The 21841-nt window shown below is 34.9% G+C and overlaps 3 protein-coding genes across 6 annotated transcripts in view; 2 read left to right on the plus strand and 1 right to left on the minus strand.

Moving 5' to 3' along the window:
* Positions 1-3984, plus strand: part of LOC128183281 (uncharacterized) — a 63135-nt gene extending 59151 nt beyond the window's left edge. The window contains exons 1-2 of one of the 2 annotated variants that reach the window (XM_052852236.1): positions 1619-1696; positions 1802-3984. In XM_052852236.1, the coding sequence (XP_052708196.1) occupies positions 1808-3817 (2010 nt within the window). In that variant the 5' untranslated portion in view covers positions 1619-1696; positions 1802-1807 and the 3' untranslated portion in view covers positions 3818-3984. Of the gene's footprint in view, positions 1-1618; positions 1697-1801 lie in introns of those variants that run through there. The other variant, XM_052852237.1, reaches the window with a different exon arrangement.
* A 715-nt stretch (positions 3985-4699) lies between these two features.
* LOC128183279 (acetyl-CoA carboxylase-like) lies at positions 4700-16723 on the minus strand. 3 transcript variants are annotated; one of them, XM_052852232.1, is made up of 21 exons: positions 16598-16723; positions 16403-16458; positions 16114-16289; positions 13259-13520; positions 13032-13171; positions 11393-11501; positions 10846-10977; positions 10403-10540; positions 10075-10195; positions 9681-9778; positions 9344-9454; positions 8564-8707; positions 8287-8407; positions 8061-8157; positions 7752-7848; positions 7339-7474; positions 6946-7123; positions 6246-6513; positions 5880-6050; positions 5354-5487; positions 4701-5177 (listed from the first exon to the last, which is right to left on the minus strand). In XM_052852232.1, the coding sequence occupies exons 7-21, from the start codon at positions 10969-10971 to the stop codon at positions 5063-5065; spliced, it is 2055 nt and encodes a 684-aa protein (XP_052708192.1). In that variant the 5' UTR covers positions 10972-10977; positions 11393-11501; positions 13032-13171; positions 13259-13520; positions 16114-16289; positions 16403-16458; positions 16598-16723; the 3' UTR covers positions 4701-5062. The 3 variants fall into 3 exon arrangements, with proteins under 3 accessions (XP_052708194.1, XP_052708192.1, XP_052708193.1); XM_052852233.1 differs by having other exon boundaries at positions 5013-5177; positions 5362-5487; XM_052852234.1 differs by lacking the exons at positions 13032-13171; positions 13259-13520; positions 16114-16289; positions 16403-16458; positions 16598-16723 and having other exon boundaries at positions 4700-5177; positions 11393-11403.
* A 2428-nt stretch (positions 16724-19151) lies between these two features.
* LOC128183278 (uncharacterized) lies at positions 19152-21759 on the plus strand. Its single transcript, XM_052852231.1, has 2 exons — positions 19152-19249; positions 19364-21759. The coding sequence occupies exon 2, from the start codon at positions 19368-19370 to the stop codon at positions 21375-21377; it is 2010 nt and encodes a 669-aa protein (XP_052708191.1). The 5' UTR covers positions 19152-19249; positions 19364-19367; the 3' UTR covers positions 21378-21759.
* The last annotated feature ends 82 nt before the right edge of the window (positions 21760-21841 follow it).

The raw sequence follows: 21841 nt of genomic DNA on the forward strand, positions 1-21841 counted from the left end.
GAAATTATGTTTAAAAAAATTGGCATTCACTTACTCATATTCATGCAGTTTGATGCGACACGGTAGATCGCGAAATTAAGAATTCGCTTAAATTGAGAAATTGACAGTATATTGATATTAAAATTTCATGTATCTTCAATTAAAAATATTTGTTTCATAAATTATTGAATTATGAAAGACGTTTAAATTTTTACAGCAGGGTCGCAAAGTTACTTTGTTACAACCGTAAATTAGTTATAGTCATATATAGTTATATATAAGGAATAAGGAATCATTCTTTGAGTATTATGAGGTGATAATTTCGGTCGGGGCGTGATCATGATCACGCCCCGACCGAAATTATCACCTCATAATATTCAAAGAATGATTCCTTATTACTTATATTTTATATATAATATATATATATATATATATATATATATATATATATATATATATATATATATATATATATATATATATATAATTTTAAGCCATCGTACGATTAAATATAAAAATGTAAATAAACAAACCCCGCTGGCGCCTCAATTTGGTGTCATTTGTATTATGGGTTTTATAGTACAAAATCGATACGTAGTGTTATCACAGGCAAAGACACTGGAAAATGTAATTATATAGTTATATATGATAATTTGCTTTATGTTTATGCAAGAATTTTGCTGGGATATGAAGGAAAATTCGTTGTGACTGTAAATTTGCTACATCCGAGTTCGTTATATTCGAGTTTTTCTTCTACTTAAAAATTCACAAGTTTCTTTAATTGGTAAATGGTATATATGTTTTTATTAATACAAATATAACGCCAAGTGCGTCTGCTTTGATTGCTTATGTTATATGTCATTGTCAGTTGAAAAGTTTTCCTGTATATTGAGTATAAGTACATTTTGCAAACATTAAGTCATATTACATAAGACTGATTAATTGATCTTTTGAATAATTGTGTCATTTAAAACTAAGATTATTAAACAATAAAAGAAAATGCTTTGAAATTCTTTGGTGATTCGGGGTTAGCAAAGTAAGTGACAATGCGGAAAAATATATAACCCGCGTTAAATGATATAAAAGTGTGGGTGTGTGTGTGTTGTGGGGGGGGGGGGGGGTGCACGGTCCTGTCCACAAGCACTGAGGATTTCCAGACAAATGATATTCCGTTGCATGAAGCAATATTTTTTCTCGTAAACCGATTTCATGCAATTTCTTTATGCGTTTCATATCAGGTTTTGAATGACACATAAAAAGACAGACAGTGTGCACATATGTAGAGATCCCCTGCAAAAGGACATTTGTATGTCACGGGGATTAAGACATTCACAATACATGAAAAAAACATTTTTTTTTATCAGTGATACCGGGGTATTTTACGATTTTTTATTTAAATTTCAACTTCAAATACTTTTATAAAAGTAAGCACTCTCTGATTACTATAAAGCATAGTTTCAGAAAGTGTAAAAATACATTATGAAAGGTTAGTTTTACGGTATATTCTGGAGTTTACAAATATAATACTATATGCTTATGTCTTTGAAAAGTATTTCATGTAAAAAAAAAAAAAGTAAAAGAACCAGGGGGTACGGAACCTGGGAAAGGGGGGGGGGGTCTCTCATTATAAATTTGTTGATATCTATCGGGTTTTTCCAAGGCTAAAAATAAAACACAAAAATCCCCAGCAATGGACTCTTAACAGGGCAAAACAAAAGTAAGTAAAATGTTGTTAAACAGAACACTTATATTAAGATTGTATTATGACACGATCAAAAAAGACAAAAAGCATCGGACAATTAACTTGTCCTTTTAATTTCAGTTAAAGATGGCTGTTCAGAATATATCCGAGTCAGTGTATGTGGGGATGTGTCTAAAGATAGGGACTCCACAACAGGTGGCCTCCAGGAGAGATATAGTGGACAGTAAGGAGATGTTGATTAACAACGAGATGTTAAATAACCCGATCACAGTGATGCTGAGTGGGAGTCTAGGAGAAGGGTTCAGATTGAGTGGATCAGACATGGACTATATGCATTGGCCCAATAACCACCGAGTGATCTGGGACTTCTCTCAAGTACACTTTTACAACACACAAGAACACACACTGATTCTCTGTGACAGTTCTGAGAGTCCACCAGGATTCACTTTACTTTGGCTACCATTAGAAGAAACTAGTCATATGGTGATGTCAGCGTGTGTAAGGATGAATGGAATGCTCTGTATATCAAGTTCAATGTACAGAGAGGTCACATGTTCTTTAGTTTTTCCTGGTTCTTCGCCTCACGGACCATGTGGTAGTGGATCATACGGTAGTCTGGAATACGATACTGCCCATTGCTTTATCAGTGATTTCTGGCCTCCGTCTGCCTCATCGTGGATAGACAGGTGTCACTCATGGCCCCCACCTCATGTTGTAAATGACATTATTAGAAATGGGTGTCACTTTGTAGCGATAGGACACAAACTAGGAAATCATACAGGCAACGAATGGAGAATTTCTTTTTCACAGGCGGAATACAAACTTGTGTGTTCAATGAATCACACACAATTTTTAACTTATGGATTGCTGAAATTGTTCTTAAAGGAAATAATAAATGAAGGATTGAGAGATGAAGATAAACTACTGTGTTCCTATCACATGAAAACGACTGTTTTCTGGGCGATTCAACAAAATGCTCTACCTCGCTGGTGTCCACAAAATCTCATGGACGGTTTCTGGGTCTGCTTTAAACTTCTCCTTAAATGGGTGTATGAGGGAGTGTGTCCCAATTTTTTTATTCCAGAGAATAACATGTTTTTGAGCAATATCTATGGTGAAGCACAAAAGACATTATTCACGCGACTATATAGATTGTATGAGAATGGCCTAGCACTGCTGCTGCACAGTCCCTCCATCAGGTCCTACATCATTAATGTTCTGTGTAATCCCAGACTCGTAATTTGTACTGATGAACATACTCTGATCTCTGAGGTTGAAGTTGATGAAAATATTTTCGATGAGGTATATGCAAATGATTCAATATACACATTGGACCTACATGAATGTGAAAAAAATCTACATATGGTAGAACAGTTGTTAGGTTTACCGCTGACACAGTATCACATTGTCATGTTACAGAAACTTACAGCCACCATCCTTCAGCGTACTGCATTTACATTACACAGCATGTACACTAACACAGGTTCTAACAAACAGTTGTATATTGTAGACAAAGTAGCCTGTCGTTTTGTGAAATTAGCAGCCAAGTTTGGGTTTGTGTCTGACATGTTATACATTGCAATGTATTATTACAAGAGTTTCCGGTACAGGGATGCTTTATCAGTTATAGATACCATAAAGGTCAAGTTAGCACAGCCATATCTGATGTATGATAGCCATGTAGACAGAGAGAGGTATACTGAGGCCGTAGGGAGTCAATCTTTATCTACAAAGATGAGACAGGCTGTGGCACAGAATATCAAAATTGTCGATGAAATCTTTTATATCAATGCATTAATACCAGAACAACAGTCTAGTAAACAAAACAATGTGTTTATCTTGTTTATTCCACCCCACGTACTGTTGTATATGCTAGAGTTTTTGTGTTCTAGACATGTCGACACAATGAGAGCACAGAGAACTTTAGATGATCTACAGGTCCTAGTCCACCATGATCAGGGACAGTTAGTACCTGTACACCTCAGAGACATCTCCTGGGAGATCCTGGGGATCTGTCAACAGATCACAGGGAACCTCCAGGCTGCCCTGTACTCATACCAACAGTCACTCAGACAAGATCCACACAATAGAATACAAACTGCTACCAGACAGAGAATTCAGGATCTACATTTATGAACTCACTGACAATTAAGTAGGATGGAATTCCTGTGTGTCAAACACTGACATTGTTAATTGTGTTTGTTCTGATCGGTTTTTCTATAAAAGTTGTCTTTTGTATGTGTAAAGGAAGGGATACCCTTAAGATTTATTTAACCCAGTAAATAAATTTATATTTATCTTAATTTTGTGCAAATTTATTTGTTAATTTAATCAATTAATATTATACATGTAAACCTAAAGTTCCAATTTTTGAAAACAAAAAGATAACTTGGATATTTCATAATTATTTTTAAAGCTGTTAATAATAAAAACAATTCACCAATTGAATGTTTCAATTTTGAATACAATTTGCTGTCTTATTTATTACAATTTTGATAATTTTACAACATTGTTCAGGTGCGCCTCCCAATCTTACATCCTGGACTTTTCCAAATTGTTCCTGATCCTCTCATTTATCCAGCATTCAAGATCATAAGATGAGTGTCTCTTGGATGATGCAAAATCAATTAATAGATGCTGTAGATTTTTTTTAATTTAGTGTATCATAAAATGATCAACTATCATGTACAATATCTTGTAGAGGTGATCATTAATGTTAATAATAAAATATATTTCTTAAACTTATCAATTTTAATTTAAAACACAAACTATACTTCATGTTTTCCATAAGATTTATATTCATGTACATGTATATATATACAAAATAAATCAAATAATGGAATAAATACAGTATACATGTACATAAAATAATCATTCTCACAATACATTATCACTGTGATAAAACATAAATTAGCTCTGAGTACAAGTTCAATAATTTAATTAATTTCTTGTTAAATTTACAACAAATTTTAACAACAGTTAAAAAATAATTGAATTATAAACTTGTGCACTTATTTTATAAATACGAGTGTATTTATATACACATTTATATACCCTGTATGACATCTTGTAGAAATTAAAACATTTATTAATAAAAATCCTGATAAATGCCCTTAAAGAAAAAGTCCCAAGTCTTTTACAGAACTACAAATGCAATGTTATGCACCAATGGATTTAATTTCTAAAATGATTTGAAAAAACAAAACAACATCAACAATTTGAACTCATGAGATGGTCAACAATGATGGATTTCATTTCCATGGAAACTGTCTCAGACAAGAATATACAATGTTAATAATGGATTCAAGAAATAATGATTCAAAATTTGTTCATGGATTAGTCCAGAGTTATGGTTCTTGATGACTATGGTCTGACTCGGCATCACGTGTCCATGTTGGCTAAGATTCTTGTTACCTCTGACCTTTGACTCGGGGTCATATGTTGTGTTATGTGGACGATGGAGTCCATAGCAACCTCAGGATTGTCTTGTATCAAGCTGTCAACAGAAAGATTATCAATTAGACCAGATTAATTACAGATCTTTTTTTATGATGTCTGCACATTAAAAAAATAAGTATTGTACAATTTTTAGATACGACTTGAAATTTCATATTTTGCAAGCAAAATTACATAAATGATAGGAGAACATATTTTGGGGTAAAAGTGCCGGACCTTCTGACTTGTTGTAGGACGTGCTCTCTCTGTAGACACCGGATGTTGTCTGACACGGCATTGTCCATACTGTCCTCTCGGATCTGTTCCGTCAACCATTGAACCATGGCTTTATCATCCTCCCACATGTAGGCCTAAAATACAAAATGGCAAGTGATGGTTTGACAAAAACATAAACAAATAAACTCAAAGAAAGCATTACTTTCAAAAAATGTAAAGTGAAATCTTACAAGTTAAAAATGTGTATCTTGATGATTAATATCAATATCTAAAAATGCTTATTTTCCGATTTTAAAGCAAATGTTCATAAAAACATTTAGAGATATACAAATTTAAAATGTAAACCAACATCTGTCTTTAAAACTTCAATTTGAAAAACAACAATTATCAAATATCACCTATTTAAGGAGGTTTCTTTTATGTTGACTTCATAGATTTACATTTCATGTAATTGTTGAACACAATAGGCAAAAAGTATATCACAAATAGAAAAACACATGTGTAGTGATGTGAAGAATGATCTTACATTAACGGTGCCCCTATCCTCCACAAACCAGCGGGGTAACATGGAGTTGAGCTCTCCCTCCCCCACAGTGTGGGTGACCGGCTTCATCTTCCTTTTCAGCTGCCTCTCCAGCAGTCTTCGCTTCAGATACCAGTAGAAAAACTCTCGGCTACTATGCCATTTCAGGATGTCCTTTATGTCATCAAAGAAGAGAGAAATATGAGCTCATATTAAAATTTATGACATTAATTAATGCACTAAAAAAAATGTATGTGCGACTTTAAACATGGAAATTTCTGTTTTAGAAATTTTTACACAAATGTGCTTCAAAATATTTTCAATATTAATAACCAACATATTCCCTATTCCACACGACTTTACACTTACAGTAATAACACCCATCTCCTCCATTCGGCCTGGGGTGTCATGAAGATCTGCAAACTGGATAGCCACCTGGTGGTACATGGGAAGTAACTTCTCTTGGCGGGCTGCCAATCTTTTCTGGAGTTCAGCTTTCTCGTCTGAATTCAGCTGTGGACTGGTCAGTTTCTCCACTATTTGGATACAGGTTTTATCCAGACGCTGCATGGTCTTCTCCAGATCTTTCCGCCGGAACTTTATTTCCACTGTTCCCTCTGGTTCTAAGACTCCTCCCCTAAGTAAAACATTTCAATGAAAAATAAAAATCTCTATTTTAAGAAATAGCAAATCAATATAATTTTCACTATATATTGTTCCCAAATATTAGAAATTATTTAATAATGGTCAATTTATTCAGAAAAATGTTTGCGATTCTATTCAAAGTTTGAACACTATTAAAACTCTGGCATATATTCAAAATAATGATTTCCGAATAACTATGTATGCATTTCTTTTCTTGGAAATGGACAAAATGTGTAGCCTCAGTCAATTTCTGCAAAGTTTCCTACAGAAAATAATATAGGATATAATTTCTGTGTATTCAATAATTTGCGATGTCAAAAAAATCGCACAAAAAGCGAAAAATTAGATCATTGCAAAAATTTATTTACTGGATTAACGATACTCCTCTTAGCATAGTATTTTTGAATTATACTAACTCTCATACCTGCTGAGTTCATCAGCGTACATCTCCATGTGGGTAAGGTTAATGGTGGGGTCTACAACTACCCAGGCCCCACCCCTCAGCTCAGCATAGGGAGGAATGTAGATCATGATTGATTGATTATACTCTGTGAGAGCATCCACTATGTAGAAACCAAACTTCAACACCTGGTCATGCATGTCTGAAAAGCAGGCACACATGATTCAAAATAATATTATTTATTTTGTATTGCATTATACCAGTAATGTGCATATAGATCATGTCATTCGTAGATGGTAAACTTGCATTCTTAGTCTAAATTCAGTGTAAAAATTGAAATGCAAGCAATGCATTGAATATATATGTAATCATAACGAATATGATAAAAAAAATCCAAGAACAAACAGATTTTTGTACCCTTCAATCCTCCAGAGAAACCTCTCCAGTTAGCAAAGATCATCAGTGGGAGTTCTTCTCTGTTGAAGTCCTTAATAGCCTGTGCTGTCTTGTAGGCGGAGTCTGGGAACCACACCTGGCCCGCCTGTTGTATTACCTGCACAAAACATTCAAAGATTTTCCTTTCTTTTTGTTGACTAAACACAGACGACACAACTATAGATATTGTAGCTTTTGCTGATATTTTTTCACCCAAAATTGAAATACATTGGAACTTCGTGTAAATGGATTCCTGAAAAATGCTGGTAACATGGCAATTAAAGTTTTGTTTTGTATTCTAGAATATTTAGCATATGGTTGTATTTGGTTCCAGTCTACTGAACCTGGTATCTTAATGAGTACACTGAAGTATTAGCACAGTTTGGTAAACTGACCTTGGTCTCTGAGTCAAGGTTAGCGGGGTCAGCTCGTATGGTCATTTCCACAGTCCTGGTCTCTACACAGATCACACCCACAGGAATCCCTCCCAACCTGACCAAACAAACAACATGTTCCGATACTCTAGTCAAATCTCACATAAATTATCCATATTTCATTTTTTGAGCTTTAAGAATTCATTCAGGATTTATGCTTGTGATCATTTCATTTGGTACATAAAATGTTACCGCAAATTAATGTAACAGGTGGTTTACTATGGGAATAAAATTACATAATTATTAAATTTCCTATTTAGGGAGACAAACCTTGCTCTGCCTGTAACCACAGTTTGTGCCCAAGGTTGTAGAATTTCGTGGAAAGATTTGTGGTCAAAGAAACCTTTCTGCCAGCAATTCTTGTCATCTACAGTTACAAGTTCATAATATTCCAACACCATGAAATCTAGATATTTCTAAACCATAATTCATCAAGTGAGAATTACCCTTTTTATTGCTTTTAACTTGATTTCCGAAAACCAAAAGGTTGCTATACCTGGATTCTGCCTGCCGTTCAACATCCACCTGGGGTCATAAGGGGCCTTTGTGGGGACAAATTCCACCTCTCTGTCTATAGGATCTCCTGTTTCCAATATTGGTAATGGGGAACCTTTACACTGAATAAGAAAAATGTAGTATATTAATTTCTTCCTCTTCATTACTACAGTATAAATTATATACATTTCCCTTTCGCATTAATAACTACAGTAATTGCTTGATTTTAGCTATACTTGTCTAATTAGCTTACTGTCTGATGGTACATATTATCCTACCTTAGGCATGTAAGACAGCCACTGTATGATCTTGTAGACTCCGTCAAAGTCATCAGCTGTGACATCATGTGTGACTCCATTAGTGTACATAATTTGAATGCCTCCCAGTTGGTTGTTACTGGTGTATACCTCCTTCCCTAGCACCTGAAATTACAAGAAATACAATTCAAATACCTAAAGTGTTTTTTAAAACAGCATTTTGTGTCAGGATATCATTGTAACTACTGTTCAAACAAAAGATGTTGATAAAACACTTATGCCCCCTCCTTTTGAAACATCTGTGAAGAAAATGAATGGAAACTGCAAATAATTGAAACATGTGCAAAGAAAATGAACGGAAACTGCAAACAATTGGAATATTTCTACTTCAAAGGGGCATTACTCTGTCGAAAATTGCTTGATCGTACCCAATATGAAATTTGATCTAGATATTATCATGATAAACCTGTATACCAAATTTCATTACAATATGTTCATCCTCTGCAAAGAAAATGAGCGGAAACTGTTGGTGGACTGACTGACGGACCGACCAACATACAGACAGATGGCAGCAAATCAATGTGCCTTCCTTATTGTATGATTTTAAATCTTCATCATGATCATCATCATCACTGCTAACACTACTTTAATGATTATCAATTGTCATATTAATGATTATCATCATTAGGTCATAGGTTAACAGAAAAACAGTAATCATCATCAACAAAAATGTCCTCTACATATTTGTTATTGCCACTATCAAGATCATGATCATGATCATCATCACTATTATAAGTTTACCTTATTAAGGGCACCAGCCCCTGTGAGAATGATGTGAGAGTTTTCTACTTGTATAGTCCTCTGCCCAAGTCTGACCAGGTAAGCCCCTATACCTATAGCTCTACAGGTAACCTACAAAACAAAAATTAACTGTACACAATATGTAAACAAATACAACATGCCACTTCATACTTATGTCTACATAAACATCACATAAACTAAATTTCCCTCAGTTAAGCCAAGCATACAGTTCATTTACTTTCAAGTTCATTCAGTCAATTTTATGGGATATAGGGTCATCCTACTTCTTGATCAAGCATGCAAGAACTTTGACCCAGGAAGTAACTATCTTACTGACCAGGTTGATGGTGACAATCTCGTTGTAAGCTATAGACGATTCACCAGCGATCATTCCGGACCCTCTCAGATTTTCCACCCCAAGACCTTCCTCCCGACCTAACAACAAGGAATATCACTGTGTCATACATGAATGGTTACCCAAAGTGCTTTTAAACATTACACCATTAATAAAATAATAATTGATTGAGAAGTTCAAGATCTCGTATGTTATAGACCTATATGTATTTAAACAGCAAAATGTACATTTAACAACGAATTCCTTTTTGTTTATTATAATCACTTATGAATACAAAATAACTACCGGTATACATAAATTTTATTAATAAACCATATAATGTCTTGGTGTCCATATTTCATGTAGAATGCTGCTGAATGCATCTATAAGAACTTACCAATTATGTCAATGATCTTGTATCGTGGCTCTCCTTCATCTTCAATTAATTCAGCGTGTACGGAATTCATGGCACTAACTTTCTTAAAGTCTACTGGGGTCAGGTAAAGAAATTTGAAACCCTGCAATATCATAATAAATAAGCACAACTCATCCATAATGCAAAATTAGATTAATGAAGTATTTCAAATGTTTTAAAGGACATTGTGTTTAAATTATGCATTTTTATAACTAAACATAAAATTAAATAAACTGCAAAAACATGTACATATCAAAGAAAGTAAAGGTAACATTAAACCAAGCTTATCTTGAGCCAATGATGCCCTCACCTTCTCTATGTCGCTGGGGTCATACCAGGCGACTTTAAACAAGTGTTTAATTTCCTCAGCCAGCCCGATCCAAGCCCCGCTATTAGCAGACACAAAGATACAAGGTAGTCCCTCCCTTCTGGCTTTCTCTGAGGCTTTCTGAAGCCCAAAAAAAATAATGACAATTTTCCAAAACTTACAATGGTAGCCACACTTAATAGGCCTAGTATTAACTTAACCACTACTTGAATTTTCCCATGTTTTTTTTTTTTTTAATGACTTCCAATTCCATTGTCATTTGCCTTTCAATTTCAAAATCCAGTCGCAAATTTCTAAATACATGTAAGAGATAAAAGTCATTGACAGTATCAGACCAAAATAATTTAACCTCATTACCCAAGCAAAGCGTTGAGAAAATTTCTTTCTAAGTTTTACTGTACTGATTCATATGATGAACTTCTGACCTTGAAGAGAAGATCCTCTACTGGTCCGAATGACCCAATCTTGTGGGTGATGTCATTGGATATCACAATGATGTCATGACCTTCAGGATATTCTGGTGTTTTCAAGGTCATCTGCCAGGCGACCATTCCTATCTGAAATGGAGGCACACATAAAGCTTATAAAAATTTGTCAAAGTTTCATCACTAAAAACACAGAAGTGAGTTCATGTGTATACCCATCATTCTCAAAACTTGTCTCCTAAATGTATTTGCTAAAAATGTTGAAAGTACACTGTCTAGAATTAATACTTGGTATGCCCTAATTTTCCCATTACAGCATGTTAAAGTGTAATACACGGTTTGTAGTATTATCTCATTCCCCACATGCACTATATTATATAATACACAAAAATGAGTTTACAGCATGTCCTCAGTCTCCATTCAAAGCCTGTTATGTTTTATTTTGATTTCTATTACAGCCTTTATTCATAATAAGTTTACAGTCTGACCTCATTCTCCCCTTACGGCCTGTAATAACACAGTTACTGTAATATGTTTACAGTCTGACCTCATTTTTTGTCTTTGTCAAGCACCAGTTCTATACAGCTGAAGGCATCTGGAGGAATCTTATCCTCCTCTCTGTGGTCCTTCCAGAACTTCTGTAATGCCTACAAAACCTAAGCAAATACAGCTTCTGTAAATCAATTTACGGAATCATTCACTGAGTGTTCTGAGGTGATAATTTTGGTTGGGGCATGGTCAATTCCTATAAAGCCCAGAGGGCTTTATGATAGATTTGATCATGCCCTGACAGCCAATTATATTTTATATATCATTTGAATTTATTTGACTATTCAATACAAAATCATTACGTAGTGTTATCACAGGCAGAGACATTAAAAAAATGAAAAAAATAAAATAAAAATAATTATAGAACTTTTATACCGGTACTTTAAACTTTTTTTCCTACCCTAAAAATTTCTGCTTCAGGTGCTTTTTAATAAGTACAACAGATGTCCAGACAATTTACATAAAGCTTTTGTTTAAAACAGTCATACAACAATAAATTTTGTTTAATACAAGAATAGAATTCCTGGGTTCCCCGCCGGTCAATTATTATTCTTACATATATCTCTTATGTCTTCAGATGTTAATAAACTAGCAATATATTCGATGATGGGGCGGAGCGCGATATACATGTAACAGTATACAGATGGACAAACAGACACACGTTTGTACTGAATTACAGACGGAAAGGAGTAAAACAATATGCCCCCTCCAGCTCGTCTTTGTGTGAGCATAAAACATTTGGTATAAATTTTATGAATATCTTAAAATATGTAGGCATGAAAGCACTTTCAAAGTCAATTTTTGATATACAGTGGTAACAACGTTATTGTTGACAAGCCAATCGTGTTTATAGTTCGTGTAATGTGGGTGATCATTCGTGTAAGGTGCGGGATCGTGCGTGTATCAGGAAAATTGGTTTGCGTTTTTTACCGTGCGTGTTTGTAACTTTTTTTACGGAATGCCAGGATTTCCGCTTTTCAATAAAACACAAACATAAAGCAATGCAAATTAAAGCAATACGTTTTCTTAATTCTAATCTTAAAAATTAATTTTGATTTTGCGTGTTTAATGGTGTAGAATCGTTCGGTTGCGTGTTTGATCGCTTTTGTTCGTGTATCGTGAAAATTCAGTAAGTTAGTGATCGTCCGTGTATCGTGCGTGATCGTTCGTAAATCGTGTGTGATCGTTCGTGTATCAGAATCGTGCGTGTCGTTTGTTAACAATAACGTTGCTACCACTGTAATAATGAAGTAATTATTGTGATCAAAGTCCCATAACTCCAACAAAAAGTATCGACCAAGGCTGATTTAGGAACTTGACCAAGGTATTAGTGGTATAAAAATTTGGTATAAATTTAATGAAAATCCGTCAAAATTTGTAGGCATGAGAGCGCTTACAAAAAAGCGTGACACGGACACGCGGACGGACAGACGGACGCCCGGCATTTCTATGTCCCCGCTCCGCGTTGCGGCGGGGGACAAAAAATAATCAGTTTCTTAAAAATCATTTACATGACAGTTATGTACCGGTATAACTAAAGATATTGGGGGAAAATGGAAAGTTGATCAAGTTTTTCTCGTACATTTCCTATAATTAGTTGTGCATTTTTGTACATTTGTTTTGCTTGCATTTTGTACCTGAGTGAACACTCATATGTAGTCTTGCTTGACTGAGTCGGGAAGCGCTTCAGCTTGAGGTGGTCCTTAGTGGGATAAAGCGTGCTGATCAGCAGACCGTGAAGGGCTCCCTGCTTTGTACCATAAGCTTGGAACATCACCTGTTTTATATAAGACATAATAGAGAATGTCTCAGAGTAGAATAAACACAAAATATTGCCAATAGAGAATTTTAGCCTATTATTTACATTGGATTCCATAGGTCTAAGGAATAAGACTTGTATCCATTTTAGTTGACCAACTCCAGGGCCTCCAGGAGAGTTCTCTCAGCCTCATTTTGTAATGCCAGAAAAAGGAAAAGTAGTGTAGATTTCACATCAACAAGGAAGAACCACGTCTGACTGATCATTGGTCCAATGTTGAGAATGTTACCTTGGTGACCAGATCCGGGTATCGGACGATGACCCAGTCAAAGAATCTGTAATCCGTCATTTCCTGCCCAGCAGCGACCTGTTATTAAAAGTATGACCATTTCTCTTGTTAGTTTTGTACGCGGGTATGATAAGGCAACTCTCAGCGATCAAATTTCCTCTGATCGATATGACGTCATAATAAGCAGCATGATGTCATATTTTACTCAGAAACATGTCGATTTATACTTTATCTCTGATTTAAATCATAAAAACTACAGGCATAAAATGTCACTAGAAACTCTTCTAACTGAATATATCTTCGATTTCTCTGTATTACATATATTAATCATTGTTGACGTCACATATGCATGTATGTTAAGTAGAGAAGATCAATGTCGGGAGTCAAATCATTGGAATGCAGAGTAAACAATGCCGAAATATGACTTATCTAAGACTGATACACAAGATTTAGATAAATGTCAGTTTGGATATAATCAGAATAATACGGGCATGGATATTTTGTTTTATTAGCGAGTGTTATAAGGTAAGCATATAGACATTTATGTGGCTTAACAGGCCTTTCCTCTGTCAGTGGGTACAAAAAAGGCAAAAGTGTAACACTACCCCGAATATTATGAAAGTTGAATTTGACAAATATCAAAAGCATATGACTTAAACTACTTGAAAAGTGCTGCTAGAATCCCGTGTTTCGTTGCTTTTAATAAAAAATACGTAGTATTTTCAATGAAATTGACTAAGTCTATTATAGGAGGTTTCCGATAAATAATTTATTTTATGCGATAAACAATAGGATTCTAGCAGTATAACTAATAGAAATGAGCTAATTGCTGATTAAACAAACATACAAATGAACTTCGGGGAAGTGTTACACTTTTTAAATTTTTGTTAAAGTATAGACCAATCCACACTTTACAACAGTTATGTCCCTTGGCCGCCATCTTTGGGGAAAAACCCATATATTTCTCACAGTATCCTTTGTACTTTAGAGTGTTGTAACTTCGTCATTTGAAATTAGAAATCCGTTTCTGCTGTGAATTGTGATTGCCCCAAGTTGGGGCAACCCACACATCGAAGGAATAAATTGAATTTCAAGAGATTTTTTCACAGGACGCCCAAATATTTGGTTAAATAAAGAAGGGAAAAGTTGTTTTTTCCCTTTTGACCTTTGGGTTGACCCCACAAAGGGGAACAACTTTTACAAAGTGTGGATTGGACGATACGTTTACTCAGAATGAAAAAAAATTCCACTGATGATAATGAAAAACCACCTATTGTGTGTTAAAGACCTATCATGGTAGTGCTATTTTTCACTTTCAAAAAAGTAGGTAAATGACCTACTGTTTGAGATAATGGCCATTGAATATTTTTTGAAAATTTAAGAAAAGTCCCTAAACATTTTACACTATGATTGAAATTTTCTTAATTGTGAAAATAATACAAATTGCTTAACTCTTTTAAAAATAAAATGCAGTTTATGAATGGCAGTGACACTAAACAGGCACAAAACATTAAGTTTTCATTCACAAATTTTATGAATATTTCAGTCCGAATTTCCTCTTCATTTTTCAAATTCATACCCTTTTTTGATTCAATTTTACAAAAAACTGAATGATGATAATACTAAAACATTTACAGCATTAAACTAGGTATATTGACCTTACTCTGCAGGCATAAAAGTAATATGAGGTCAATGATAAACATTTTGAGATGTCGTTTTTAAGCATTTTTCAATATTTTTGTAGTGGGTGCCATTCGAATATCTAAACGAAGAAGTGAGATAAAAACAACATAAATTATGCAAAATTATGTTGATTAACAAATAAAATCTTAACTTTAAATATTACAGTACTACCAAAAATATTTCAGTGAAAAACAAAATCTGAAAATTTTAGTCCGAATTGCCTCTGTTTTGCTAAAAGTCTAACTTTGTTTGAGCCTAATTAAATAATGTAGTAAAAATATCGAATAGTTTGTCAATAATAATTCATTTCATAAATATTTTTAGTGTTTAGAACAAATTTTACTCAGGACATTGAACTTTATAACAATCCGAATTTGAGAACTCAAACCCTGAGTAAACAACGTCCTTAAGGTAAAAAAATTATCTATTTTTAACTGTCACGTGATACCATGGCACGACAGCTTCAAAGATCGACTGGATTACGAAGTAGAAAAATCATATCATGGCGAACACATCACTTGATATTAATATTCATCACAGTTTTCATAAAAATAAACAATGTTTAAATTGATCATAATATCGACGTTTATTTAACTCGGAGTTGCCTTAACCTACCCGCATACTGGTACACATCCTCAAGCATACTACTGTGAAATCATTTTTATTCGTAGGGGGTCAATGTTCATTAGTAGCCAAAACTTTCCTGGTTCAAGGGGACGTAATTTCGTTGGTAGCATTATCAGGACAATTTTAATTAATATAAAACATATGATTGTATATAAGTTCGTGGGGATGTAAATTCATGGGCAAGGGTAACCCTAGAAAGCTACTAACATTGGTCCCCCACGAACAATGATTATTCCACAGTATTGCACAAAAAAAGCATGCAACTTCAGCATTGACGGAATTAAGTCATATACTACCCCCCCCCCCCCAAAAAAAAAAAAAACAAAAAAAAAAACCTATAAAACAACAGATGAATACTTACATGTATAAATACCTGACCATGAAGAAAGGATCCTCTGCCAGTCTAGATGACCTGATCTTGTAGGTGATGTCACTGGAAATCTAAATGATGTCACGGTGATGTCATAACCTTCAGGACTTTATGGTTTCCTCAAGGTCATCTGCCAGGCTACCATTCCAATTTGTCATTTATTCCTTCTGTGTGTTAAAAGTGGGAATAAGGTAGCACCCAGGCATTAAATGAAAAATATATAGCATTACTGGTATATATACGAAGTCAATGTCCATAATCTGTTAGAAAGAATTCTTACCATGACCAGGCCTCTCTCCGGTCATCACATATCGTTAAACCGGGTCCGTAGGACATCTGTCAATATAACGATAATAAATTATTTGTTTTAATGATAATCTGAACTATAACCATGCAAAATAACCGTTACACATTAAAACGAAACTGAAGATGGCATACTGGTTTCGGGGAAGTATACATCGTCATTAGTACATACCGTCGCACACATATTATTAATTATAGCTTAAAAACCATTATAATCATGGCATATCGATTTCAATCAAATGATTTCCCATGCGACGGTTCTACTTCTACTTTCAACTTCAACTTAATTCCGGTGCGTTCGTTTTAGTCAACTCATTCTTCAGTTTGGTGAATCACTTAGGAATCAATGGGTTTTTTTTTTTAACCATGATGAAAAATCCTATGAAGTGTTAAGGCAAGAGCTATTAGAACTTTCATTTTAAACAATTAATTTATATGATTTTGTTGTTGTAGGGATTAAATAATGCACCGATGAGTCTGTGTGTTTGTTTTTTGGTTGGTTTTTTTTTGGGGGGGGGGGGGGGGGATCTCGGGTTTTATCGTTTGACCAGTCAATAGAACTGTCTATTCCATTCAATGGCACAAACAATCGTGTTAATTTTGCTGATATCACACAACTCACAATGACTGTGAGTTATGATATCAAGTTTCACTTTAGCTAAGAGTTTTATGAAAGTTCACTGCAAAAGCTCCACTCGAAGCCAATGAAGGCTTTTTTTTTATTCTTATTCAGAATTAAACGTGGGGCGGTTTTTTTAATGAATTAAATAACACACAGACGGACTGACAACGGACAGACGGACATACAGATGGACAAACTGAGATTAATTTTCCTCACTTTTGTGAAAGCGGGAAAAAAAAATGATGAAAAGATTTGAAAGACTTGTCTGTAGCTACCATCTGCTTTGTTGAAATCTAGAAATATCCACAAATTTTTGGAATAGAAGAGGAGGGATGACAGAAACTTGGCTGAACTCGGGATCCTTCATTTTAAAAACCAACGCTCTGCCGACTGAATTAAAGGGTTAACCCACTATATATAGCTAAATAATGCCAGTGGGAGCGTTTCAGTACTACGCCTTTATATACGGACAACATTTACATACACACAATGGTGTGTTAAGTTTATATAAAGATATTTGTAAGATATTTTTTATAAGTATGTATTCAGATTGTCAAAGTTTTCATCATTTTTCCTGTCTGTCTTACCGCTAAGTCTCTGTACCTGGAGACAGGGGACAGAGGACGGCGCTGACTCTAACATCATGAAATTACATGAATTGTCTCATACGAGACTATGAATCTGACATCTTCAGGATTATTTCGTGCTGTCCGTGATTTTTCTTAGGTCGCCGTAGGTTTCGACCAATCGATAAAGAGGGCGTATCAATTTCAGTCCTGCCAGCTTAAGTCGCTGTAGATTTCGACCAATCGATATATAACGGGGCATGTAGATTTCAGTCTGGCTGTTTCTATATCTATAAGTTTCTGGAAGAAATCAGGGGAAAAGATGTAAATATTTCACTGTAAAGGCTTACTCTAACATGTAACTTATTGAAATTTCATGTATTTCGTTCTTTATCTTTAAACTTAAGTTAGTTATCCTAACTCTGCATACTTTAAAAGCAAAGCAACGTTTATTTTAGGTAAAATTCAGTATGAGAAGGAGGAAAATTTTAATAATGTATACAAATGTACATGGTTACAGGTAATGTGTGATGTCTGATAGGCAATTTATATGTTTTGCGAAAAACAAGTAATGTGGAGCTCTTGTAGTTTACTGTAATGTGCATAAAATCTAAATTTAAAAAAAAAGATAGCTGTCTCTGTGTTGTAGAGATGACCCCCCCCCCCCCCCCCCCGGGGGCAATGGAATCCCTAGTCCCCCTAGACGAGTTCGTTATATTCAAGTTGTGCTTAGTACTGAATAATTCACTAGGTGCTTTATTAAGTAAATGATATATATTTTTATTAATACATACATTATGCTTAAGTAATATTACATAAGGTGTGTAATCTATCTTGATCTTTTGTATATCTGTTTCATTTAAAAGTAATATCAATATGCTTTGAAATTCAATCTTTGGTGATTCATGCGGGATAGGAAAGTAGCGACATTGTAGAAAAAATACATAAACCGCGTTATTTGAGAGAAAAGTGTGTGTGTGTGTGTGTGTGTGGGGGGGGGGGGTAGTGCACGGTCCAGTCCACAAGCACTGACGATTTCCAGCGATATTCCGTTAGACAGTATTTTTTTCTCGTTACCCGATTTCATGCGATTTCTTTATGCGTTTCACATCAAGCCTTGCATGATGACACATCAAAAGACAAACAGTGTGCACATACGTAGAGACTCACTGCAAAAATATACTTGTATGTCACGGGATTTAGACATTTACAATACACGACGGAACGTATATCTTTATCAGTGATATCGGGGTATTTTACGATTTTTTTTTAAATTCCAACTTAAAATAATTTTTTAAACGATATCACTCTCTGATACTATAAATCTTCTAATAGTATCCTACAAATCCTGTTTCAGATAGTGAGATTTTTTTATATAAAAGGTTAGTTTTACGTTATATTCTTGTGTTTACAAATAAAGACATACTTACATGATTGTGTCTTTGAAAACAATTTCATGTGGAAAAAAAGTCAAAGAACCTGGGGATAGGAACCGGGGAGGGGGTAGTCCCGTCTCCAATTGCAAGTACCTGTGTAAAATCTGTTTAATAATTATTTAATATGTATCGGGTTTTTCCAAGGCTAAAAATAAAATACAAAAATCCCCAGCAATTGACTCTAGAAGGGCAAAACAAAAGTAAGAAAAATATTGTTAAACAGAACACTTATGTTAATATTATTAAAATTGTGTTATGACACTATTAGAACAGACATATGGAATTGTACAAGTAACTTGTCCTTTTCATTTCAGTAAGATGGCTGTTCAGAGAATATCCGAGTCAGTGTATGTGGGGATTTGTCTCAAGATAGGAACCCAACAACAGGTGACTTACAGGAGAGACATACAGGACATTGCAGAGATGTTGAAAAACAACGAAATATTAAATAAACAGAACACAGTGATGCTGAGTGGGAGTCGTAGAGAAGGGTTCAGATTGAGTGGATCAGACATGGACCACATGCATTGTCTAAATAACCACCGAGTGATCTGGGACTTCTCTCAGTGTCAGTTTTACAACACACAAGAACACGCATTGATTCTCTGTGACAGTTCTGAGAGTCCACCAGGATTCACTTTACTATGGTTACCATTAGAAAGAACTAGTCATGGAGTGATGTCAGCGTGTGTAAGGATGAATGGAATGCTTTATATATCAAGTTCAAAGTACAGAGAGGTCACATGTTCTTTAGTTTTTCCTGGTTCTTCGCCTCACGGACCATGTGGTAGTGGATCATTTGGTAGTGTGGAATACGATACTGCCCATTGCTTTATCAGTGATTTCTGGCCTCCGTCTGCCTCCTCATGGATAGGCAGGTGTCACTCATGGCCCCCACCTCATGTTGTAAATGATATTATTAGAAATGGGTGTCACTTTGTAGCGATAGGACACAAACTAGGAAATCATACAGACAACGAATGGAGAATTTCTTTTTCTCAGGCCGAATACAAACTTGTGTGTTTAATGAATCACACACAATTTTTAATTTATGGATTGCTGAAATTGTTCTTAAAGGAAATAATTAATGAAGGATTGAGAGATGAAGATAAACTACTGTGTTCCTATCACATGAAAACGGCTGTTTTCTGGGCGATTCAACAAAATGCTCTACCTCACTGGTATCCACAAAATCTCATGGTCGGTTTCTGGGTCTGCTTTAAACTTCTCCTTAAATGGGTGTATGAGGGAGTGTGTCCCAATTTTTTTATTCCAGAGAATAACATGTTTTTGAGCAATATCTATGGTGAAGCACAACAGACATTATTCACGCGACTATATAGATTGTATGAGAATGGCCTAGCATTGCTGCTACACAGTCCCTCCATCAGTTCCTACATCACTAATGTTCTGTGTAATCCTAGACTTACAATTTGTACTGATGAACACACTCTGATTTCTGAGGTTGAAGTTGATGAAGATATTTTCGGAGAGATATATGAAAACGATGCAATAAGCAAAATGGACCTACATACATGTGAAATATATCTACACAGGGTAGAACAGTTGTTAGGTTTACCGCTTACACAGTATCACATTGTCATGTTACAGAAACTTACAGCCACCATCCTTCAGTGTACTGCATTTATGTTACACAGCATGTACACTAACACAGGTTCTAACAAACAGTTGTTTATTGTAGACAAAGTAGCCTGTCGTTTTGTGAAATTATCAGCCAAGTTTGGGTTTGTGTCTGACATGTTATACATTGCAATGTATTATTACAAGAGTTTCCGGTACAGGGATGCTTTATCAGTTATAGATATCACAAAGGTCAAGTTAGCACAACCATATCTGATGTATGAGAGTTATGTAGACAGAGAGAGGTATACAGAGGCTGTAGGGGGGCAATCATTATCTACAAAGATGAGACAGACTGTAGCACAAGATATCCAACTTTACAATGATATCTTTTATATCAATGAAATAATACCAGAACAACAGTCTAGTAAACAAAACAATGAGCCTTCCTTGTATATTCCACCCCTGGTACTGTTGTATATGTTAGAGTTTTTGTGCTCTAGACATGTTGATACAATGAGAGCACAGAGAGCTTTAGATGATCTACAGGCCCTAGTCCACCATGATCAGGGACAGTTAGTACCTGTAGAGCTCAGAGACATCTCCTGGGAGATCCTGGGGATCTGTCAACAGATCACAGGGAACCTCCATGCTGCCCTGTACTCATACCAACAGTCACTCAGACAGTATCCATTACATAAAATACAAACTGCTACCAGACAGAGAATTCAGGATCTACATTTATGAACTCAATGACAATTAAGAAGTATGGAATTCCTGTATGTCAAACACTGACATTGTTAATTGTATTTGTTCTGGTTGGTTTTCACTAAAGTTGCCTTGTGTATGTGTAAAGGGGGGGGGGTGCACTTATGATTTGTATAACCCAGTAAATAAGTGTACATTTATCTTAATTTAAAGCAAATTTAAAATTTGTTAATTTAATCAATATTGTAAACCTAAATTCCAATTAAAAAAAAAAAAATAACTTGTATATGTTATGATAGTTTTTAGTAATAAACATAATTCTCTATATATAAATGTCTCAATTTTGAATACAATGTGCGGCCCAATTCATCACAATGTAATTTTTTAAATAATTCTACAAGCATCGGACAGGTGCGCCTCCCAATCTTACATCCTGGACTTTTCCCAAATTGTTATCATAAAATAATCAACTATCATGTACAATATCTTGTAGAAGTGATCAA

Source organism: Crassostrea angulata, chromosome 5 (assembly GCF_025612915.1).
Source record: "Crassostrea angulata isolate pt1a10 chromosome 5, ASM2561291v2, whole genome shotgun sequence".
NCBI lineage: Eukaryota > Metazoa > Mollusca > Bivalvia > Ostreida > Ostreidae > Magallana > Magallana angulata.

Coding starts and splice junctions, on each gene's coding strand:
- LOC128183279 (XM_052852234.1), bottom strand. CDS start 10,971: ATGGTCGCCTGGCAGATGACCTTGAAAACACCAGAATATCCTGAAGGT. Junction 9,455..9,680: donor AGATTGTCACCATCAACCTG/GTCAGTAAGATA, acceptor TTTGTTTTGTAG/GTTACCTGTAGAGCTATAGG. Junction 5,178..5,353: donor GTCCTACAACAAGTCAGAAG/GTCCGGCACTTT, acceptor TTCTGTTGACAG/CTTGATACAAGACAATCCTG.
- LOC128183278 (XM_052852231.1), top strand. CDS start 19,368: ATGGCTGTTCAGAGAATATCCGAGTCAGTGTATGTGGGGATTTGTCTC.